This window comes from Rhinopithecus roxellana, chromosome 20 (genome assembly GCF_007565055.1).
Source record: "Rhinopithecus roxellana isolate Shanxi Qingling chromosome 20, ASM756505v1, whole genome shotgun sequence".
Classification (NCBI taxonomy): domain Eukaryota; kingdom Metazoa; phylum Chordata; class Mammalia; order Primates; family Cercopithecidae; genus Rhinopithecus; species Rhinopithecus roxellana.
In genome coordinates this window covers 30,303,714-30,329,639 of record NC_044568.1, presented here as the reverse complement: position 1 = coordinate 30,329,639, position 25,926 = coordinate 30,303,714, and the positions used below count along the sequence as shown (strand labels likewise).

The following is a 25,926-nucleotide window of genomic DNA, read 5'->3' as shown; positions in this document are numbered from 1 at the left end:
TATAAAAAAAAAAGGATATTAAGAAGCTGTGCAAATACAGTTGTCTATTTAAATGTCAAATAATAGTAAATACTGTAGATAATGTATGTTGTTATCTACTGGTCAGAATTTATGAATTAGAAAATGTAAATAGGAAGACTAAGAATTAACAACGTATAAGGATCCAGGATGTCTCCTACTGAAATCAGCACCCATGCATTTCAGATTCAGAACAATTTTTAATCACTTAACTTTAATCAAAATAAGTAAAAGTAATGATATGTTACTTTTTATCATACGAATGACTCTCAGAAGTTTTGGTTTAGGATTATAGTTGAAGGTCTTAAGACGTCCTAAACTTGAGCTCAATTCTTAAAAACCATTTATAATATTTTACAATTTTCAATGTTGATACTGAATAGTTAATATCCAGTTGAATAGAGTATTTTTCATTTAATTAATTTATTTAAAATTATTCATTAGTATTTATAATGTGACTGGCACTGCTATAGGCTTAAGAGAGACAATGGTGGACAAGACACACCAATGGAGTTCTGGTGAGGGCACATGAGTGGAATGAACACCAAGTAAGCAACAGTCTGCGATGGAGAAAAACAAAGCAGGAAAGTGGGGCAGAAGTGCTGGGGGTAGGGTTTACAGTTTTACATAGCGTGGTCAGGGAAGGCCTCCAGGAGAGGGTGATGTGGCAAAATCAGAAGGTGGTATGGGGTTGAGTCATGAGGAATATCATGCAGAGGGATAAGCAAGGGCAAAGGCCTCAGGAGGGACAATTTGCAGAACACCAAGAAGGCAGTGTGACTGCAGCACAGGTGCATTTATAATGTTAGAAAGAAAGGCAGGATGCTTTGGACACGCACTCCTTCATTTATCCATTATTTGTCTTCTAAATGGCAGCTGAACAAGGACATGCTAATATCCAACTCTGTGTCTCTCCAGAGCTTGTATCTCCCATGTGTATTTCATTTTCTCTTCTAACAGAAATCTCAAACTTAACATGTCCCAAACAGAACTATCAATTAACAGAACTCCAGAGTTCCTCTTCCTACTCCTTTCCTACCTCATCAAATGGCGCTGAGTTGTTCAAACCAAAAATCTAGAAATCATTCTTCTTTTCTCTTCCCTCCAACATCTAATCCATCAGCATTTCCTGTTAACTTTGTTTCCAGTATGTCCTAAATAAGACTACTTCTATCCATTTCCTGGTGGTTTCCCTGGTCCAAGTCACCATAGCTTTTCCCTCTTAACTAGTCTCCTTGAAGTTTCCAATTACACGTAGAATAAAATCCAAACTCCTTGTTACCTTTGTCCACAAAGCACTACAAGACCTGGCCAAGTACCAGCCTTTTTATTTTTATTTTTTATTTTTTTGAGACGGAGTCTCACTTTGTCACCCAGGCTGGAGTGCAGTGGCGCGATCTCAGCTCACTGCAAGCTCAGCCTCCCAGGTTCACACCATTCTCCTGCCTCAGCCTCCCTGGCAGCTGGGACTACAGGCGTGTGCCACCACGCCCAGCTAATTTTTTGTATTTTTAGTAGAGATGGGATTTCACTGTGGTCTCGATCTCCTGACTTCGTGATCTGCCTGCCTCGGCCTCCCAAGTGCCGGGATTACAGGAGTGAGCCACTATGCCCGGCCTTGCCAGCCCTCTTTTTGTTCCTTGAACATCAAGCTTATTTTTGCCTTAGAATCTTCACTTACGTGTTCCCTCTGCATGGAGCATTTTCCCCAAAAACCTTCTACAACTTCATTCAAGTCTCAGATCAGATGTAACCTTCAATGAGCTACCTAAAATAGCCCTTCTCATTTCCTATGATAGCCCTTTGTTTACTTCCCTCAGAGCTCTTACCACTTTCTTGCAATTCCTTATTAATTTAATTGTTTTTGTGTTTCTTCCCTCAATAGAATTTAAACTTCACGAGAACACGGTTTTTGTATGCTTGAGGCTTGGCTATATGCCAAGCACTGAATACACAGCCAGTCCAAAGAGTAAGAACTCTAAAACTATTTTTTGAATTCATTAACCAACGCCTTGTACACAATAGAAATATTTCATTATAAAACAGAAAGGAAACTAAATGGAAGAAAAACGAATTGCTCCACAATTTTAAAGAATAAACAGACTGAACTATTTGATTGAATCCTGTGTATGTATCATACAATTCAAAGAAAATGAAAGTATTATAATGCAGCACTTATGTCTAATTTGCCCATATTACACATATTAAAGTACTCTATATTTGCATTTACTTGATAATTTCTGACTGGCAAGGACAGTGATATGGAATAGTAGTACATTTAAGAAAGAATATCTGCAACTTCAAACACTTTTCTGCTTTATTGATTTTTGACTAGTGTTCAATGTCCCTTTTTAATGAAAAAGGGGCTACTTAACAAAAGAGCAGCCAATTTTCAACTATAAGAAACAAACAAACACACACACAAAGTGTGCCATTAATGTAAGACTGTGGACCAAAAGCCAATCTTAAATGACTTACATAATAGGACCAAGTACAGAAAGCACAGCACCCAGAATTTTCTGCTTTCTAGCTTCTTTTGTAATATAATCGTCACCTGTCTATTTGAAGGCATTTGACTTTTAAAATTCTTTTGTGAGAGAGAATATGAACATTCAATTACCAATTAGCATTCAGACTAAACATAAAATTTACATTTCCATACACGGCTCATACGATTTACTTTCCAGATCAAACATGAACAAGAAACAATTTTAATTTGTCAGATGGTTACTGAATACACCTAGCCATAAAACAAAGGGAGCCTAATTGCTATAAATGCTTTGAAATCAGCTCTACGATGGTTAATTTAGAATTAACATCTGAATCTTTACCAAATATTATAAGACTTCACAAAACAACTTTAATGTGGGGTGTCCCTGCCTTTCTCCTTTACTAAATCTCACTCATTACTGTGCTAGGTACCGGGTGTACTCAACTGAATCATATTTGGGGTTAACCATCAATGAGACTACCTTTAAGTTGTTCAAGATTTTCCAGTATGTTTATAACTTTCACGAATAACAGTTTTTCAATTTCATTAGCTCCTTTATTTTGTATAGGATTATCTAGATCTGACTGACAATTCCAAGTCCCAATTCATCATGCTCAGTATTCTCCCTTTACTTGAAGAAGTGTGATCTCCTTCTGAAGATGTGATACACAGCAGTTAGCATGAGATCTGTATAATTTATAAATAAATTTATATGACATTTACAATAATTCAATCTATAAAAAATGATGACATTCTGTATAAGGTTTCTGTTTTTCCTTCAGTTTTATAGCTTTTATTGATTTCCACTACATCTAGTATTACATACAAAATTGATACCCACTTTCTCTAAGTCTAATTTCTATTGACTTTTTGTCCTATATAATTTAATAAGAAATAACACCTTATTTATAGGAACTCTAGATTTTGATATTCAGAGCCTACATAGAAAGAGACTCAAGATTAACATACAGTTTAAAAGGATTATATAGTAGGGCAAGACAGAAAACATGTCTTCTAGAAGATACACCTTCCTTGATGATTTCTTAGCTATGAGAGACATTTATGGGTTGCAGATGTTCCAAATATGAGACTAGAGCCCAGAACCTCATCTGACACTTACCAGTAGCAGCAAGTATTTATTGGGTAATTTCTATGACTCAGGGACTGTTGTAAGAATTCTGCAAATGATAACTTTTGGGCCACTAAGACACTGCTAAAATGAAAATCGAAAGGTCTTTTTTTGGTCTTCTTTCACATTATATTTTAATACACGCCGATGGCTTCTGACCACCTATTAGCACCCATTTTTCTCCCTCCTTAGCCCTCTGTCCACCTCCATTTTACACCTTCTTCTTTGGAAGGCTCATCTCAGTCTTGACCTCTTCCCTCTTAAAGGGCTCTCACAACTGCCTTGGCTTTTTCCCTCAGCTTAGGTCTGCATTTAAATGTGATGGTTTTGTTGTCTTTACAGCATGATTAATGTGATAAATTTAAAGTGTCTCAGTACCTAATTCAGCTCTCTCTCCTGATTTACCTATCTTTGTGAATGGTATTGCCCTTCTTTGGGTTATTCAGAGTCAGTTTTTTACTTTTTACTCTCTCTAGTGTCAAACCAATTAGAAATTTACTGATTCCCTCCACATACTGACGTAGTTCAGCTCCAGCTCCCACCATCTCATGCCCTGACCTGTCTCCTGAGTGGTTTCCACCTTTAGAAAATACTGTATTTTAAGATTGTTTAAATCTGCTTCTCTTTTAACATCAAAATCTCAGGCACCTCAGAGGTTCTAATAATCTTCCTCTGAACTCCTACTGCATGCTCAAGAAGCATTACATTATGCATATCCCACCAGACCAGAAGATTTTGTTCAACTTTACTTTCTGAAGTTAATAAAAAAGGTATTAACAGATGTTCAAAATTGTTCCACTATTTCCCATCACTTCTACAGAATAAAATCAACATTTGTTCATCTGTTATTCATTTAGTAATCCAATGGGTTCCCAGGCCATTTATTATGCTTCTATATTTTTATAGAAACTGTCGATTCAACCCAAAGTGATTTATTCACTAGTCACTAACAAAACCATTTTTATATCTCCACATATTTTTAGCCAAACCTTAGATTTGTTTCAAAGTCCAGTACAAAATCTCACCACTTCCACGAGACTTTTGTACCCTTTCTCAGCTTAGGATGATCTATGTTGCTGCAAGACTTAGCACTTTTTCCATGGCATTAATTTCATAATCAATGAAATGCAGTTTGGTTTCTCTTATATCGTGGCAGCTTGTTGCTTTACTCTTGTATTTTTTTTTTTTTTAACATATTCATATTCTGTCTTCCCCATCGGACCCTCCCTCCTTCCCTCCCTCCCTTCCTTCCTTCCTAGGTTGGAGTGCAGTGGTACGATCACTGTTCACTGCAACCTCTGCCTCCCAGGCTCAAGTGATCCTCTCACATCAGAGATGTGGAGAGGATGTAGCTAGGACTACAGGCTTGTGCCACCATGCCCAGCTAATTTTTTTGTATTTTTGGTAGAGACGGGGTTTCATCACGTTGCCCAGGCTGGTCTCAAACTCCTGAGCTCAAGTGATCCTCCCGCCTGAGCCTCCCAAAGTGTTGGGATTACAGGTGTGAGCCACTGCACCAGGCCTAATAAAATTCCTAAAGGCAAGGACTTTACCTTTAAAATCAGTTTTCTTACATAGTATTCAGCACAATATTTAAAGCATAATAGAAATTCAATGTTTTTCTCAGAGGTCTAACTTTTGCATTTTATTTGGTGTTAAAGACCCTGTGAAACGACATAACCTCTTCTTTCATTCTTTAAAAAAATTTTTAGAGATGAGGTCTCACTTGTGTTGCCCACGCTAGAGTGCAGTGGCTCGACCACAGCTCACTGCAGCCTTGACCTCCTGTGCTCAAGCAATTCTCCTGCCTCAGTCCGAGAAGCTGAGACTACAGGTACAAACCACCACACCAAGCCATACATGACCTTTTCTAAATGAGTCGTTCATGCCACTCAAAAAATAGTATCAATTTTACATGAACTCAAAAGTTCTAAGATAAAAATTCTAACACTTTTTTTACTCAGCAGTAAGTATATACTTTAGTTTCTTTCTTGCCATTGTTAACTACTACTTCTCTATAATTTACTTTTTCACTATTAAATTAACATATTATTCTAGCCACATAACAAAATTTGGAAAATAGGGAATAAGATAACCTATTATGCTACTTTAACAAAACCATTATTACCCTTTGGCTATGTTTCTTTCTAGTCTTCTCTTTTTTTTTAGACAAGTGAGCTGGGAGCCTTTAAACACTTCTCTTTGGTACAGACTTCTTGTCACATACACCATTTATTTAAGCATGTGCACTCTGTAGCAACTGAATGGTAAATTTCTGGAATCATGCTGACTTCCTGGCTGTCAGTCACTTCCCTTGTTTTGGTTCAATGGAAGTAGGTGGAAAGGAAGACAGAGGGCTGGATGCAATTCACAAATGCATTCAAATGTACACTTTTCACAGGAAGAATGCATATTTTCGATATGTTAATATTCATATTTTTGGACCCAGCAGTCTTTTTTTGCCAATATTCAACTAAAATGCCAATGTGTGATATTTATTAAAAGTGTACTAATACATTTAAAAAAGTTTACTGATAAACTACCGAAAACTATTAAAAACAGGGAGCAATAATTATGTTTCTTAATCTGTGTCTTATAATCTGCACATCTTTAAAACACTAATGTGTAAATGTTTATGTTTAGCAAAATTGTAAAAAATCCTCAAAGTAAAGCTACTAATAATTTTGTTAAAAGTAAGGCATGTTATGATATAAAACACACGATCACAAAAGATATAACTTTAATTTGGAGTTTTTTTAACCAGGAGTTAAGGGGGTCAGAGACATCTCTGCACTCCCTGAGAATTATATAGTACATATATACTTTTTTCTTAAAGAGAGACTTGAAGAGAGAGCTGTTATTAATCTAGCTAATCAAATTAGTCAGCAAATTCCAAAATATAATGTCATGTGCTCTATCACTTGACTATCGGCATTAAAAACTGTAAAGGCAATAGAAATTTACTCAAAATTAACATAATATTCAATATAAAGATTCAGGTTAAAATTTCCACGATATGACATTATCAAAACTCCTGATGTAGCCATGTCAGGACACATCCATATGACACTGAACTGTGAGTTGATTTAGTTAGCTGCATAAAGAGCAGCAGAGGCAACAAGAACAAAAAACAGGTAAGTCCAATGAATAGACTCAAACTACAATTTGAGATGAGGTTCCACTAGGTTGCCCAGGATAGTCTTGAACTCCTCAGCTCAAACAGTCCTACCAAGTAGCTCGGGCTACAGGTGAGAGCCACTGTATCCAGCTCATACTCTAACTTCCTGTGCTCTTGCTATAAGCCTGTCACTGTGCTGTATTTACATTGTGCTGTTCATAATAGCCTTTAGAGGTGGATATTATTGTCATTTCCACTTTATATATGAGGAAACTGAGGTATCTGAACATGGTGATGTCTCATCTACATGTTGAGGAAAGCCTACGGTGTTTACTGGCATAATGAAGGATCGGCGGGACGGGAACAAGCACTGAACAGCTTTTAGGTGGGGGTCACCCAGACCACTTTCCCATCTAATATAATTACTCTGACAAATGATAAAAAGAGCCACACGTGCTTTGGAAGTTCCTGACCAATATGAACTTAATTGTGCAGAATCTTATGGAAAACAGAAATTCATATGTCCTCTTTTGGGTAATTCATAATAGATATTACTCTGCTTTAAAATTAAGTTGTAAATAAAAATGGCTTTTAGTACTGGTTTTAAGAGGTCAGATTAACTCCTTCACTTCTATTTGTTCCATATGTTGGATATACATGAAGAATTTATGGTAATTAATACCTGGTATTCTTTAGAAAAAGTCTCAGTAGATTTTCTTGTTTTGCATACTACTTCTGCAAACAGTATTACACTATTTTTTAAATACATTATAAATTTCTCCTTATTTCATTAAGGAATTGACATGTCATGTATAGTACTATTATAGAATAGGGATCTTTTGAAGCTATAATAGTTATTTCCTGCTATGGGGAATTAACATAAATAGATCAAAAAGAGGGAGAGAATTGGAAAGACAAAAGCCTTTTTTTTTTTTTTTTTTTTTTTACCAAATCTTACCAAAGTCTGCAAATGCTGACTGTCCAACCACCATCATATTTTGAGGTTTTTCCAATATAGTACTGACAGAGAAGTTTCCATCCTGTTAAATGAAGAAAACTTTGAATTAGACCATCTTAGTCCACTCACTTGTTAAGTGTAAAACAAAGCATTCTAACTGAACTAGGGAAATAAATAACTTCAGGATTTTGTTGTGTTGCACAAAAATTATTCCAATCTCCTGTTTCACTTTTATTTTGAAGCAAAGGAAACTCCTGTGCGTTGAAGACGAAAATATGAATCTGGTATGCTTTCCTTGCTGTCGATTCTGGTATATTTTACCATTTCATCATCATAATTTCAGAGAGTAATAATTTCAAGTACTGTGGAAGGCTTTGGAAATATAAAGAATTATAAAACTAGTTCCTACCCTCAAAAACTTACAGTCATTTGGGAGATAGAATACAAGTCAGAAAGAAAGCTTTTCTGACGGTAACACATAAACAGTATAAGTACAAAGACATGTTTTGCAGATTTTAACGGAAGAAGATTCTGTTGGGAACAATTAAGAAAAGATATTGAAATGAGAGGAGAATTCCATTGATCCTTAAAGTGCCAATCCATCAATTCAAGTTTACCTATCAATTAGAAGGGAAGCAAAGGATTACAACAGCAGCCACGTGCTGACTGAGAAGCAGGGGTGTCTAAGCTAAACAGAAAAGGAGAGCTTATTAGCGATCCTTTGTTTCACTCACTCTTTCCAAACAAAAACAGCACACATCTGACTACCAAAAACAATATGCATTTCTTTAAATTATTGCCCTTCCCTTCTATAATTTTAGATTATTATACAAGAAAAAGAAATCAAAACAATGAATTTGAAATTTTGAGCTCTCAAGTTTGTACAGAGTTCTTATCACTGACCTCTCTATTTTCTGTTTGAGATACTGACTCTGATTCCGACATACTGTATACAGGATATCTGTATACTTTAAAATGAGTTTTTCCTTCTTTGTTTCTCTAAGGATACTGTAGATCTGTCTGAGTGAAAAAACGAGCACTGGTTTTCTCCCTTACGCTCTCACACAAGAATCAACAGACATAAGACTTCTGTGACTACATGTGGGGGATTTTCCCCCGCTATAAACAAGCAATCATTTCTGCAGTGGATATCACCTGGCTTTCCTTTAATTCCACATGCTGAGGGCTCAGTCCCCCAAATTATCCTAGACACCAGTCCCCCACGTTATTTGGACCTCCAGTATTTCTGCCTGACCAGCTTCAAGTTGGGACTCACACCACCTACTCTTTGGATTCACAGCTGGAGTGGCTCGCAGAACTCTGGGAAACATGTTTACTGAGGATATTATAGAGGATATTACAAAGGATACAGATGAAGAGAAGAGTAGGGCGAGGTACGGAAGGGTCACAGAGCTTCCATGCCCTCTCTGGGCACTCCACCTTCCAGGAACTTCCCCACCTGTTCAGCTATCAGGAAGCTCTCAGAACCTAATTCTTTTAGGTTTTTAAGACGGCTTCATTATGTAGGCATGATCGGTGAAACCGCTGGCCACTGGTGATTACTTTAACCTTCAGACTCTCACCCGTCCCTGGAAGTAATGGGGAGGGGCTAAAAGTCCCAATCCTCTAATTATGTATTGGTCATTCTGGTGACCAGCCACATTCTGAAGTTATTTTGGGGTTGCCATCCACCAGTCAACTCATTAGCATATAAAAAGACATCCCTTTGGTGATTCCAGGTCTTTCAGAAGTTGTATGTTAGGAAATAGGGACTAACATCAAATATGTATTTCATAATATCACAATCTGCAAGTCGGTTTCTTAAGAAATCATTGCTGATCTTTACAGAGAAATGCACTGCTATAACAAAAGCACAAAACCCAAATGCTTGAGGACCATGAGTAAGGAAATAAGATTTTTCTTGTGACAAGCAGTGTTCCAACTACTTTTACACTCCATTATCCCTGTGCAGAAACATGTTTCCCCTCCCATTATTAAAGCATCTGATGTACTTTTAAATGATTTTCTACAGACATCTTATTTAGTAAGGGTATTAAGCCTTAGGCTTTCCCTCCAGTCTTACCTAGAACCTGAAACTGCATTAGAGATGTGTCAAAGTTGCCAAATCCCTAGGTGAACTGTCAAGTGCTTTTGCAGTTTAGAAAGATCACAGCATTGGCTGGGCGTGGTGGCTCACACCTGCAATCCCAGCACTTTGGGAGGCTGAGGTAGGCAGATCACTTGAGGTTAGGAGTTCGAGACCAGCTGACCAACATGATGAAACCCCGTCTCTACTAAAAATACAAAAAAAATTAGCTGGGTATGGTAGTGCACACCTGTAATTCCAGCTACTAGGGAGGCTGAGGCGGGAGAATCATGTGAACCTGGGAGGTGGAGTGAGCAAGTGAGCCAAGACTGAGTCACTGTACTCCAGCCTGGGTGACAGAGCGAGACTCCATCTCAAAAAAAAAAAAAAAAAAAAGGAAAGACAGATCACAGCATTCTGTAGAGTGTATACAGTGTTTCATGAATGAATGGAAAAATCTCTCTTAAAACATATCAGCCTCCTATGAGATAAAGCTGAATGTCAACTCAATATACTAACTGAAGTGAACAAGTTACCCCACTGAAGGTCTATGAATTTGGGTAAATATATCTATAAATATACAGATATAACCTCATGATTTATCTCCATCAAGAAACATTGAAGTAACAGCCTTCTATGTCTTCTAAGATGCCACTTTTACACTGAACATCAATAGAAGAGCAATGTCCACTTCTAATTGCTGGAGGAAAAGAATACATTCTGACCATAGTGAGAGTAAGCAGAACACATTATACATATGACAGAGTTGGGGGAAAAGACAACACTTTATTAGACAACTTTTCCATTATTATCATTACTTGTTCTTTGCTTAGCAGTATAGACATATATAACTTCATTTGCATTCAGATTAGTTACTTACATATTTAATATGTAACAAAATGATTTAATAAACTGCATCATCAATATATTTTATCTCAATAGATAACACATTTTAAAGTGTAGCACAACTACACTCATTTTCAAAGATGAAGCTGCTCTGTAGCTATTAATGAGGGAAGAGAAACATGATAAATACTGTTTTCCATTTTGTACATATTCTGTGAGACCAGTATGGTGCAAAGAACACCAGACTTGGAGGAAGGTGAGGTGGGTTCCAGTCCTGCTTTCATTGAAAAGTTATGTCACTTTGGGATAGCCACTCACTGTTCTAGGCTTCAGTTCTTCAGTTTTTAGAAGGGGTTAAATGTACTGTCTACTTGCAGGGTTCTGGAGAGGTCAAATGGAATGAAAGATAACAAAGTGTTCTGCAAAACGCAACGTATCAGGCACCTGCATGGTACTGTCATAATGGCAGTCCTGTGCTTATGATCTGCAAGTACTTTTTTCACAGGCTGCCATTTGGTCCTCATTTACTCCATGGTCTGACTTTCTTTTTTACTTTTGGATTGGAATCTCCACCTATTTGTATATTTATGTTCTTCAGTATGAGAGTAATTTTGCTATGAAACAAACAACATTACTTTTTTTTACACTGTACTATTTTTTAAAAACTGATAAATAATAATTATACATACTCATGGGGCACACAGTGATGTTGTGATACTTGTAATGTATAGCGACTGGATCAGGGTTATTAGCATATCCATAATCTCAAACATTTATCACTTCCTCCTATTCAGAATACTCAATATCCTCCTTTTTTTTTTTTTTTGAGATGGAGTCTTGCTGTTTTGCCCAGGCTGGAGTGCAGTGGCACAATCTCGACCACTGCAAGCTCCGTTTCCCGGGTTCACGCCATTCTCCTGCCTCAGCCTCCTGAATAGCTGGGACTACACGCACCTGCCACCACACCCAGCTAATTTTTTTGTGTTTTCAGTAGAGATGGGGTTTCACTGTGTTAGCCAGGATGGTCTCGATCTCCTGACCTCATGATCTGCCTGCCTTGGCCTCCCAAAGTGCTGGGATTACAGACGTGAGCCACCATGCCCAGCCTCAATATCTGTGAGGAAAAGAAAGGTCAGCCTGTTACTGTGTTATTATAGAAAGAAGTAAGTTTAAGAGACTCCATTTGGCTCTGTATTTGAGATGCTGTTAATCTGTGACTCTACCCCCAATCTTGTCCTTGCAAGAGACATCGTTGTGGTGATTAAGGTTTAAAGGATTTTGGGCTGTAACGAATGTGCTTTGTTAAACAAATGCCTGAAGGCTGCTTGTGGTTAAAGGTCATTACCATTCTCTTAAATCTCAGTAAAAGAAAAACATCTGTCTCCTGCCCATCCCTGGGCAATGGAACATCTCCCTGTATCTGTATGTCTTACTGCTGATTTACTCCCTTATCTTTTGAGCAATAAATACTGAGGGAACTCAGAGACCGGTGCCGGTGTGGGTCCTCTGTAAGCTGAGCACCGGCCCCCTGGGCCCCGCTTTTCTTTCTCTATACTTCGTCTCTGTGTTTATTTCTTTTCTCAAGTCTCTCGTTCCACCTAACGAGAAGCACCCACAGGTGTGGAGGGGCAGGCCACCCCTTCAAATATCCTCCATCTAATAGTGGCAGGAGACAGACAAATTCCTAGGCAGATAGGGATGGGTCCCCAGTGAAACCCCACCTTCAAACCAAAGAAAAACTAAACTGAATCCAAGCAGCCAGTTCCGGGTAAAGTCCCCGACCAGAGTGAGAACTTCCTTGATGCCTCTTAGACAATAAAATGGTGCTTTTACCAGGCCGCCATGGACCAATCAACATGCACTCCCCCATTCTGAGCCCATAAAAACCCCAGACTCAGCCACATGTGGGGATTCCCTGCCTTTGGGTAGGGGCTGCGCACTTCAGGTCCCCTCTCCGCTGAGAGCTATTCTGTTGCTAAACAGAACTCTTCTTCACCTTGCTCAATCTCTGGTTGCCCACTGTAACACCCCCTTTAGGGCCCTGCAGTTGCTCGTGTCTCCAAGTTTTTCAGGCACCACCGTGCTCCCTTCATCCAAACTCGGGCACCTAAGTCAGAAGCTGCTTGTGGTACGCCTGGATGCGCCTCAGCCTTGCATGGAGTTGGTGCCTGGAGCAGCTGCCCTGCACTCACTTGCTCATACACCCCTCATCACGCTGTGCCTGGCTTGCCCACAGTGGGTGTGAGACTAGGGCTGGTAGCGCGAGCCAAGCACAACCTGCCAGGTCGCATGGGCAGAGCCAGCCCAGTGGTTGTAAGTGAAACTTGAGCAGAGGCCCCACCAGCGGTGGAGGTCTCTAGCTGGCGAAGTGGCACTGAAAAAATCCTGTGTCGATTTCCAGTCAATTCCAGTTATTTGAAACTATATATTATTGTTAACCACAGTCATCCTGTCAACTGTAGTGCTATGGAAGACTAGAAATTGTTCCTAGTTAGCTGCAATTTTGTATCCTTTGACTGCAGCATTTTTTTACTGTGGTGTTCTTACCGATCTGCACTGTTTCCCTGCAATCGAAAATTCAACGAACTCACTAGGGGCTCTATTGCAGCCACCTCTTTATCTTTTCTTTTCCAAGTTGGTTTCTGGAATTATTGTGTACTAATTTCAATGACTTAAGGGTAGAAGGTTTAGAAACAGATTTCCTAGTTCAACTCTCAGCTCCACTGTTTGCTAGCCATGAGGCAGGAATAAGTTAGTCCTTCTCTAAGCATTCCTTGACTTATTAAAAAATGTAATTTTACAAGGATTTTGAGGATTAAGGAGATAATCCATATAAAATGCTCAGTATAGTGCCTAGCACATAGCATGTATTTAGTTAACGTTAGTAATAGTGTAGTAGTAGCAGGAACACTAGTAGTAACTACTGCTACCACAACTACCAAAACCACTGAAGCAGTTAACCCACACCAGTTGACAAGGAGACTTTCTGCCATTTTCTGCTTGAATTCCAACCAAAAGTGTCATGTGGTAGCAAGTAGCCTTTCACGGATGACTACCAATGCTTTGGCTTTCATGTTTAATATTTAATGTTAAAACTGCCATATTTATAAAGGTAAAAACTGACCATGAAGCAGTATGTAATGACGACTGCATGTTCCTATCTTTATTCATGTAAAGTAATGGTTCTCAACTGAGGCAACTTTAGTCCCCTGAGAACATTTGGCAATGTCTGCAGACATTTTTGATTGTCACAACTGGGGGGTGGTTACTATGAACTAGTGAGAAGAGGTCAGCGATACTGCTAAACAACAGATAATGCACAAGACAGTTCTTCACAGAAAGAATTATCTGGCTCAAAATGGTGACAGTGCCAAGGATGAAAAATTCGGACATAAAGGGTGTCCAAGGATCTGGTTTTGCCATTCTTAACTCTTCCTTCATGACACTTATCTACTTTCTTCCTTGAGTTCTGTTCCTACATTTCCAACCACTTCCTTGTCTCTGTTTTTTGCTTTTTAAAAATAATTTTAATATAGAGATGAGGTCTTGCTCTGTCGCTCAGGCTGGGGTGCAGTGGTGCAATCATAGCTCACTGCAGCCTCAAACTCTTGGGCTCAAGCAATCCTCCTGCTTCAGCCTCCTGAGTAGCTGGGAGACATGTCTCTATTCTAAAATAAATTTTCCTGCCCCAAATTAGTTACTTCTTTTGTCTTTTCTATTTCTCTCTCTTTTTTTAAAATTTTTTTGAGATGGAGTCTTGCTCTGTTGCCCAGGCTGAAATACAGTGGCATGATCTCACTGCAACCTCTGCCTCCCAAGTTCAGGCAATTCTTCTGGCTCAGTCTCCCAAGTGGCTGGGATTACAGGCATGTGCCACCACACCTAGCTAATTTTTTTATTTTTAGAAGAGATGGGGCTTCACCAGCTGGCCAGCCTGGTCTTGAACTCCCAACCTCCAATGATCTGCCTGCCTCAGCCTCCCTAAGTGCTGGGATTACAGGTGTGAGCTACTGTGCCTGGCCTCTATTTCTCTTATTGCTCACCAGAACAAAACGTTAAGTAAGCATTGTGTTAATGGTCATCCTGTATTCTCATATCTAACCCTTCTTGTCTATTCTCAACATTTCCTTCTTTAATCATTCATCTCTTTCCGTTATTATAAATTCCTCCTAAATTTATTATAAACTTTAATCTCCCCACCTCCAGATGTTGCATGCTAACCTATCTGATATACAGTGGCCAATTTAATTGCAATAATGAAGGTTCTATTCATCTCATTCTCAGTCCTAAAACAATAGCTTCTCAGTAGATTTTTAAGAGATCAAATTACTTAGTTTAGAGATCAAAGCTCTTGCTGATCTTATATAAACTAATTTTTCTAGTCTTACATTCCATTATCTCTTTTATGTTCTGGCCTAAACCAGCCACTTTCCACCATCTGGATGTGTCCTGTGTCTCCTGTGCAATTTCTTGCCTGCCTTTTCCTCTTTCTCACTTCCAAATCACTAAAATCCTTTAATTCATACTATCCATGTTGAATACCACATCTTTTTCTTTTTTCCTTTTGAGACAGAGTTTTGCTCTTGTCGCCCAGGCTGGAGTGCAGCGGTGCGATCTCAGCTCACGGCAACTTCCCCTTCCCGGGTTCAAGTAATTCTGCTGCCTCAGCCTCCTGAATAACTATGACTACAGGCATGCACCACTATACCAGGCTAATTTTGTACTTCCAGTAGAGAAGGGTTTTCACCATGTTGGCAAAGCTGGTCTTGAACTCTTGACCTCAGGTGATCTGGCCGCTTCAGTCTCCCAAAGTGATGGGATTAGAGGTGTGAGCCACCACTCCTGGCCTAAATACCATGTCTTTCTTGAGGCCTTCACTGATAATTCTGCAACCAAATAGAAGCAGCTGCTCTTTGAATTCCTGTAGCATAATGTATATCTCATCATACCAGCCAGGGTCATCCATACTCACATTCCAGCTCCTAGCCTACAAGCCCTATTCACTTCTGTATCTGCCAGAGCACTACCATGGGGCTGTATAGATAACTGATATGTAAAACGATTTGTTGTAGCTTTCATTCTTCCACTAGCTAATGTGGTTTTATAGGCTTTGAGGTTTCTTTGGCCAATTAGTATGCGACTGCAAAGTCTCTGTCCAATCTTTAATTGAAAATGATCATTCATTTGATGAAAACCACACTTTACCTATACTAGTTAATTCTGAATCTACTAATGATTAACTATTGTTACTGTGGAAACTGAGACAGATTATCTCCTTGACCAAACTTTGGTTAGGCTCCTCTGAGAACTCTGCTTAACTTATCCCAACCACTACCCTGCCCAAGTAATTTCCCTTCCACTGACCCCATCCTGCTCATTGGTTAAAACATCCTGATTTTCCTTGTTGTATTTGGAGGTGAGTCCAATCTCTTCCCCCTACTGCAAAACCCCACTGTAGGAGCCCTCTCAAAGAAAATCTGCCTTACGATCTTTAACAGCAGTTTAAAAATACTTTTTTTCTTTAAAAGTTGCTTACTGACCCAGTCACTTTATAAGAACAGTCCTTAGTCCCCATTTCCTAACAGCGAATTTATTAGTTTTCTTTAAAGAAAACAATAATAAAATACCCTATCAAAATCTATTTTCTTCATCAAGAATCTTCTCCTATTGAGTTGCTTCACTCCACTACGTTTAATTCAGCCTAGACTGAAAGAACCTCATATACTTAAGGTTGCTTCATTATGTTCTACAGATATCCTACCTATTTATAATGAGGCTTCCCCTGACCCCCAGATACAAGTTAATCAAATACACCTCTCATTTTCTAATACTACAAGATTCATTTGCGGTAGCAATGAAAGGCCACCTGCAAACAAACTTCTCCCAGCAGTGGGGACTTAATGTATGGCAGTCATAAAAATATAGCAACCATATTTCTATCATCAGAAAAACAAATATAACTACATTTTAAAAAAAAGTACTACATTAGTCTTTTTTGATTTAGATGTCTTACTTTCCCTTGCCCCATTAAAAAAGAAAAAAAAAAGAATCAAATTGCTGAGCTTGGAAGTAGTCGGAAGCTCTGATCTCATCTAAACAAAGCAACCCCCCATCGTAGTTTCCTTCCATGAAGAGATCTGAGTCATGACCAGCATCACTTACCATATTATGAAGCATGGCTAATAATGAGTCTCCTTCCATAAGTTTGTGCTTTACATTTCAAAAATTTGCTTATTTTTCATCAGCATTTTAATAAAATTTATAAAAAGTTATGGGTTTAATTTGGATTGAATAAAATACAATCAGGAGTTGCAGATGGGAAATCAACAGACCTAAAATTAAAACTCGATAAATGCCTACTGCATGTCAGGCATGATCTTCACAAAGATCTTGTGAAGCAGAGGCTCTTACACCAATTTTCTGTGTGTGGAAAGTGGGGTTCGATACTTGGCCAATACTTCACGAATATCACTGTGATGGCCAGTTTTGTCTGGTAATTAACTCATCATATAACTCACATCAAGCTAAAGGTAAAATAAAATCATGACATCAGTTTGGGAATCTTCTACTTACAATTAAAAAGAAACAAAATAAAACCCTCTTGGGAAAGATTTCTTGATCCTAGTCAACCTGGCAGTAAGTTTGGTGTTTGTTGTCTTATTTCTTTACATAAGCCTAAAGGCAAAGGGGAAAAATTAGTCTTTCTAAAATAGTTTTTTTCATAAACCATCATGCTGACAAATTAAGTGACAGTAACCTCTCTCAACAGCTGACAGCATAGCAGGGGTCCTGTTAACATGCACATTAGGGCAGCCTGATTGGTTTAACTGGCAGTCATGCCTAAAAACCTGCAGAGGAATTGATGCTGAATGAATCACTTCCTTCAGCAATATTCAGTAGTTTTGAATGCAGCAATGCAACCAAAGGCTCTTAAAGTTTTCTATTTATTGTTGAAATCAACCAAGTGATTATTTTCATTTTATTTTCTAAAATTGTGTGCTTTTACTGAAAGCCATCATTTTAAAATGCTTCAAAGAAAAGATTTCTTACCAAATTTTCCCATATCTCAAACTGGAAGGTACTAGTGGTGGCATTCAATGTCGTCAGGAATAAATCTACAAGGAAAAATAATAAAAACGTAAAGTATTGTAGTCTTACTGATGTGTACATTTAAAAACAGAAAAAAACTGCAATACATTAAAATAATAAGATCCTAAACATATTTTAAATTATATTTTAACAAGTTTCATCCCATCAAAAAAAAAAAAAAGCGGATGACCCTGTATTAAAGAAAATGTATTTAACGAGGATATTTGGTATTAGTCCTTCAAAAGCATTCCTTATTTTCAAGAATAGTTATGTGTAGCACTTTTTAAAATCGTATGCTTTTCAATCTTTTTTATTCCAAAGTGTACTATATTTTTAAAAACAGATATTCTGATCGCAATCATATTTGCTTTCTCACCCTGAAAGCAACACTTACCTATATATTATAGTTTTCAGCATTATTTTAAATCACAGTATTTCATCCAAAAGTTTTTGCACACATGTTAAATGAATTATGCTTCAAATTTTCAGTAATAGAATTGTCTTCATAAATTCCAGCTAACAAAAGGTTGTTTTACTGAAAAGTACAATAATTTTAATAAAATTTCTTTGAAAAAAAAAAAAAACCAGATTCACAGTCAAATCAAACATCCTGTTATTGCAAAGGCCTATTACTGCAAATAAATCTATTCTAGTAGCAGCATTTATTTATTTATTTATTTATTTTATTTTTTATTTGAGACAGAGTCTCGCTCTGTCACCCAGGCTGCAGTGCAGTGGTGCGATCTCGGCTCACTGCAAGCTCAGCCTTCCGGGTTCACGCCATTCTCCTGCCTCAGCCTCCCGAGTAGATGGGACTACAGGTGCCCATCACCACGCCCAGCTAATTTTTTGTATTTTTAGTAGCGACAGGGTTTCACCGTGTTAGCCAGGATGGTCTCGATCTCCTAACCTCGTGATCTGCCTGTCTCGGCCTCCCAAAACGCTGGGATTACAGGCGTGAGCCACCGTGCCCGGCCAGCAGCATTTACTATGTTTGCATCATGGCAATTTTACTTAGTGAATATATAAGGTATTAAAATGATGAGGTGGCTTATAGGAATATTAAAATAACAGTACTGTTTTATGCTTTAAAACACAAATTACTGGCCAGGTGCAGTGGCTCATGCCTATAATCCCAGCACTTTGGGAAGCCAAGGCGAGAGATCAAGACCAACCTGGCCAACAGAGTGAAACCCCGTCTCTACTACAAATACAAAAATTAGCTGGGTATGATGGCGCACGCCTGTAGTCTCAGCTACTTGGGAGGCTGAGGCAGGAGAATCACTTGAACCCAGGAGGCAGAGGTCGCAGTGAGCCGAGATTCTGATCTCCAGCCTGGCGACAGAGGCAGACCCCGTCTCAACAAAAAAAAAAAAAAAAAAAAAAAAAAAAAAAAAAGGTTTTTTTTTTTTCCTTTATTAGATATGCTCAGAAAACGATCAATCACATTTTAATGTGTTTTCTTTAAGGGTGTCATATGAATTTGATGAAGCTAATTTATCTAATACTTGTAATAATAAAGATTTTCATGGAATCACCCAAAAGCTAAGGAATTTATTTTTATAATTAGTTGAACTCAAAACTCCTCATTCCAAGTGGAACCATTCTTTTGTCCATGTATCAAATAGCTCTGCATTTATTTCCACAACAAGGATAACGCTTTGCCTGTGGATATACAAATGTAGTTCTCTATGAACGTGATTTGTTTACTGTTACTCATGCATTCCCAATGACGTGTTACTTCCAAAGTCATTTGACCTCATTCCTTTTCTTTCAAGATGAAGGGCAAATTCCTCAGTTGTTATGTGAAGGCCACCTTACCTACCTTTCCAGCCTCAATTTTGTGCTACTCCCTCACAAGAAGATTGTGTTCAGACAGAGCAAAGTAGTCGCCAGATTTTATCATGTTTTCTGACATCTGTTTGCCTCTGTACATGTCATTCCTTGTCTCTGTAGTGCCTTTCCACCTCACAGCCACGTGGTGAACGGATTCTTCAAAACTGTCTGAAATGTCCTCTTCCTTCCAGAGTTCCTTCCTCTCCCTAGACTAATAGCTTTCCCTCCACCGTTATTCTCCTGTGTTACCTCTGTCATGGCGGTGATTACAACCTACCATGGTATTCTGGCTTCACATCTGTCTGTCGGCTCCCTGAGGGCAGGAATCATGCCTAACAAAATTTTTCTATCCCTGCTGTTTCTATGAGCTAGGAAATATAACATGTTCAAATGATTGTTGGATAATTATGGACAACATGCTATATGTATACTGTAGTTCTTGCAAATTTGCTTGGACGTCTAAAAATAACTGCTTTATTATGTCTTTAAATGGAAAGTCTTGGGAAAAGAAGGGTCTACGTTAAAGTGTTTCATTAAAAATAATCACACTGACTACTGTAGTAAGTATCTTTAAAAGGTGTTACATTTTTATAGCATCTGAAAACGTGAAAAATCAGCATAAGAAAGTGATTAGGGATTAACAGCCAAAGAGAGTTCTAAGAATCACAAGGGAGGCATGAGTGCAAGTTCTGAGCTATTTGAAAGAAGTAAAACCCACAAAAGGGGCAAGCATGCTACTACATTACAGGTGAATTTGTTCAAACTGAAAATATCCAACTTTTGAAACTCTTAACCCACTTGAAAATAGAATAAATGTGGAGACATGTTTTCAACAAGAAATCAAAGGCTTGGTGTCTTGATAAGGCAGTTTGCATCATGGGATTAGAATAATGACTCTGTGACCACATATGGTTAGAATATGGTTAAGGGGGATAGTTAAAGCAAGTAGTGTAACTACCAGCAATTTATCGCCACTCCTTGAAAAACAATTCAAAAAAACTTTTTCCCCCACTGGTGTTCTATTAGTCACAATCTATATTTGCATAGAAGATGAAAATTATGCCCTGTTCTTTCATGCATATTTGAAGAATTTAGGAACTATAACACACAATGCTGATTGTATTGCCATGGCTTCGCTAGCTATTTATTGAAACTTCGAAAAGTAGTAAAGCTAGATGAGGGATTGGAAGTATCTTGTAAAATAGATTTTAAAAAAATCTCGTTTTACTATTCAATTATGTAAAGGGGCCATAGAAAAAATAAATGATTCATTACATGGAGAAACAAAAATAGAGAAAACTATTAGTAATTAAATATACAGAATCATGCCTCAGACTTTGAATGAAATGGGAATGAAGAAACTCCTAGAAGAAAATTTTTAATCAATGAAACAATAAAGTTCTCACCCTCTCACATGGCTAAGAGTAATTCACAAAATAAAATTAAGGAAATGTACTCCAGAAACTGTCATGGATATGACATGCCACCCAGATGCCCTTTTGGGAATTAAGGATTTATTCTCTCAGCTCCTAGAAATATTTCTGGTAGACAATCCTAAGTGGTTAGCCCTGTTTGGAACAACTTTGGCTGAAAAGGAGTTACCTTGCAGAAGGTTGCATCCCTTTCTGGGCTAGCCTGCATCCAATCAATGGTCAATCTGGAGGTAAAAAGGCTGGACTCACTCACCACAGCTCAGGACAACTCTACAAGGCAATTCTACATTCAGAGCTCCCCAGGGGTCACTTGAGGCTTTTACTGACACTGAATCGCAGCCCAACTCTGTTTCTGTCTCATGCCTTCCACTGGTTTTGACTATAAAATGAAACTTCATGCCCGTGAATCTCAAAGTCTGCTTCCCAAGAAACCCAACCAACAACAGTTGATACCAAAAGTGATCTGAGAAAACAGACACTAAGATGAGATTCTGGACCAGGCGTGGTGGCTCACACCTGTAATGTCTGCACTTTGGGAGGCCGAGGCGGGCAGATCACCTGAGGTCAGGAGTTTAAGACCAGCTTGGCCAACATGGTGAAACCCCGTCTCTACTAAAAAGACAAAAATTAGCCAGGCAGATGTGGTGGTGTGCACCTGTAATCCCAGCTATTCAGGAGGCTTACGCAGAAGAATTGCTTGAACCCGGGAGGCGGAGGTTGCAGTGAGCCGAGATGGCACCACTGTACTCCAGATTGGGTGACAAGGGTGAGACTGTCTCAAAAAAAAAAGAAAAAAAAAAAAAAGATGAGATTCTGTAGTTGGATCACCTATCATGGGGCAGGCAATATGGGTTCCTTCACTGGGGATAAGGCAGAGACAGCCCCCAAATAAAACACCTTTTCCCCCAGTCATCTTTTACTGTTGCTGTCTTGCGACAGTATTCTGGTGGGAGGCAATCCACTAGTGGCGGTACTTTTTTTTTTTTTTTTTTTTGAGAAATATGAGGCAAACACTAATGCTAAGGACAGGGCAATTAGACAGCTATTGCTAAGCTCAACTGAGGAAGCACAAGACAGATACAAAGGCTGAACATGATTGATCAGAAATTAAAACCTAAATGTGAAAGGAAGAGGGTCTCTTGGGTAGCAAATACAAGAGAGGTTCTTACATCCTGCACCAAAAGGGCAAGGAGGACTTTGACCAGTAAGAGTAGAAAAAGAGAACCCAAGAAGGTTAAATTTTCAACCACAGCAGCTCTGCTATGCTAACGTTAGAGCCCTAGGATGGAAACAAAATACATGATCCATGGAAAGGGAACATCTAGGTTGATGAAGCAGAAATTTTTGAGTCCTCAGATTCACGCAAAACTTCAGTCTGTAGAAGTAGCCCACTCTTCACTGTTAACAGCTAGTGTTCTATCTTGTTTGATGATGATGATGGAGCAGTTTCTGCCCTCATTATGTGATTCACACCCCCATTCCTTTGCTCTGCCCACCTTATCTCCTGGCCACTAGGCCAAAAAGTAAGGTTAAATTACAGTGTAAACTTAGCCAGGAATGTGATGGACAGGTAGGAGGAAGGGACTGCACTCTGAATTAAGTCCAGGACCTAGTGTACATGTACTGGCAGGAGCCAGGGGAGTGTGCATGAGACTAAGTTCTGCATGTGTTTGATGAAGGCAGGGTTGGGGGTTGGAAGAACAGGGTTGGTATAGGGAGAGTGCGGTGAGGTGCGGTTTGGTATAAAGAGTTGGTGGCATGGCGACTACATTGGACCCCTTTCACCCTGGACGTGGCAGCAATTCATTTACAGGGACCATATATATTTTGGATATGGGTTTGTCTTTCCTGTCTTAAAAACTAACTTTAAAAATGCTAGTAGAAACAACATAATGATAGCTGACATCACTGATATTCACTTGAACAAATACTCCATAACAAAAGATCACATCATGATTTCGTGAAAAATTCAGGATTTAAACTGCAAACTCAATTAAGTTCTTTCCCATTAGATTCATTTAACAAGTAAAATAGTGAAAATATTAAATGCACATGTAGTTTATTCCTCAGAAATTACACAGACATAGACAAGTGTGTACAAAAACATTAAATGGTTTATGCTTCAATTATCTCCATTCGTAGCTTGAAAGGAGTAAGCTACTGCATTTTAATCTTTGTCAACTGCAGCTTAGCCTTCCTTTCAAATGAAGAGCTCTCCGATTACAGTTGGCATTAAAAGGAAGCCTCAGGAGTTTTAGAAACTTAAATTAGAAGTCTAAATGAACTAAATCATGTTAGAAAAACTCAAAACAAAGCTTAATGATTAATCATGAGCATGTAATATCCTTTTGATATACTATGGTATAAAAGAAGATGTTGAAAATTGTGATTTCGGGCACTATATCCTTCAGTGTGATGTCTCAAGTTTTAAGAAAAATATTCCAATGGAAATTTAAAAAAACTATTCATAATATTATTTTGAGTTTCTGCATGAAGAAATTCTCCTTGGGTAATAACAGTTACTATTCACAAAGGAATAATATTACAGGTTATTTTGGAAAAACACAGTTAATAAAACATTCTCAGTATTTTCTATAAGCTGAAATGTCTGGAGACATTTCCACAAAGAATGGCTCAAAGCAGTATCATAACTTATACTGTTTCTATGCTCAAGCTAGGAGGCTATGACAACCTCATGTTTATATTTGTTCTACAGTACTATCCAGTTTCTCTTAGGTCCAGTTATATTAGTGGAAGGGCAGCATAACAATGTAGAATAAAAAATATTTAAAATAAAACACCTTTCCCCCCACTTACTCATTAAAAAGTATACTGAAGGCCATATGACTGCTGAAATCACTAAGACAAACCAGTTCATGCCAGCTTTCACTCTTTGCAGCAGCAGTTTAACTGCATTCTGTAGCTCAGAGTCATCAATTGAAATGGCCTTAACTTAAATAAGTTAAGAGGGCCTGGTACAAACAAGATGATCAAATAGTAAAAAGGCAAGGGCATACAAACTGAATAAGCATCTCAGGATAAGAGAGACAGTAGTAAGTGAGGGAACTGGATGAAGCAAAAGAGATCATTACTGACCAGAGGGGACAGAATTAATTAGCTCCAGACAATTGTTGTTGTTATAGAAATATGATTTTTAATATGAAAAATCATACTTTTAAAATACTGAAACTTAATTCAAAATATTTGAAACACAGCATGGGTCAAAAAAACTCAAAACATGTCTCCAAGCTGATTTTGCTCACAAGTATTGGTTTGAAACCTCTGATAGAGATGATTGCATTAGTCATATTTTTGTTTGCAGAAGATCAACCCTATTTCCTATATTTCCCTATATCAAATAATTCTGCCAGATCACATTCTATAAAGACGCACTAATTTAGTAAGATGATATGAGAAACGTGCTTGAATTGTTCCCCATTCACAAGTCTACATTTCTAAGAATAATTTTAAAATTTCAACTTTTTTTTTTTTTTTTTGAGGCAGAGTCTCACTCTGTCACCTGGGCTGGAGTGCAGTGGCCGGATATCAGCTCACTGCAAGCTCCGCCTCCCGGATTTAAGCCATTCTCCTGCCTCAGCTTCCTGAGTAGCTGGGAGTACAGGCGCCCGCCACCTCGCCCGGCTTGTTTTTTTATTTTTAGTAGAGACGAGGTTTCACCGTGTTAGCCAGGATGGTCTCCATCTCCTGACCTCGTGATCCGCCCGTCTCGGCCTCCCAAAGTGCTGGGATTACAGGCTTGAGCCACCACGCCCGGCCCTAAAATTTCAACTTTTAAGTTCATTATTTCTATCTAGACTTTCTTTCTCTTTATTTCCTGAAATATGGGGACCAAAATGAAGATTCACCATACTTAGCAGACAGCTCTGATGATCTCTGATTCAAGAAGGTACACAACAAGATACAGAGATACGCAGACACCACACTCTGGAATCCAGGCACACAAGGCTGAAAGCCACTAATGATAACAATGAACACACTCCTACCCTGTCTTCCCTCGTCAGTCAAATCATGATCAGAAGTATTTTTGTTCTAAGTGGGGGAAAACAAACAAACAAACAGACAAACAAAAAAAAAACACTGGCTTTATTTATTTCAGATTGTATATAAACTAAAAATTTTAGGCAAAACCAATAAATTCCAAGTAACAGGCTGCTGGCAGCAAATAATGATAGGAACCTGTTAACCGCACTGAAATGGAATGTCTACGGGGATTATAATTTTCACTTGATGAGGGTTATTAAGAGGATTATTAACAAATGAGGAGTAAATATTTTTTAATTACCACATTTTTATCATAGGAATTTATTTTTCGTAACTTGTATGTTGAATTGTTAGGAGAAATGTAATCAAGACAATTATGGTAAGTTAATGGTCCCCAAAGACTTAGCAATATTTTGAATTCTGGTGTTAAATGTATGTATCAAGTGAAATCACATATTTCCTCTACCCCTGTGAGGTTAGGACCTTAAGGAATTTCAGGAGATTTTGTAGCTTTAATATTTTCAATATTGGAATGTTTATATGGGTTAACAAACATTAATTCAAACTTCAAACATAAGACTCTCCACTTTCTCAAAAAGTCTTCTATGTTCCAGAAGGTAAAGAAGTCAACAGAGATAATACTTAATGATGGAAAGAACTGGAGAACAGGACCTTGGCATCAATAATTGCTAAGATTTTCTCATTTCCCATCAACTTTCATTTATGTAAATTAACTTAAATGAAGGTTTTAAAATATAAATTTTAGAATTATATTTGCCCTGATGTGTTTTTCTTGGGGCAATGAAGTCAGTCTACAATAATTTGGTTTATGTACTAAGGTTACTAACTTCCATTCATCCCTTTCATTCCAAAATCCTGATGCTTTCTTATCTTGTCCACCTGTGCCTCATTACAGATTT

The 25,926-nt window shown here is 38.2% G+C and overlaps 1 protein-coding gene across 2 annotated transcripts in view; it reads right to left on the bottom strand.

The window, feature by feature from the left end:
• The window catches only part of ITFG1 (integrin alpha FG-GAP repeat containing 1), a 301,126-nt gene that overhangs the window by 197,365 nt on the left and 77,835 nt on the right, over window positions 1–25,926 (bottom strand). For both annotated transcript variants that reach the window (XM_030925697.1, XM_010354862.2), the window contains exons 7-8: window positions 17,697–17,761; window positions 7,715–7,796 (exon numbers count right to left, since the gene is read on the bottom strand). In XM_030925697.1, coding sequence (XP_030781557.1) covers window positions 7,715–7,796; window positions 17,697–17,761 — 147 coding nt within the window. The remainder of the gene's footprint in view (window positions 1–7,714; window positions 7,797–17,696; window positions 17,762–25,926) is intronic.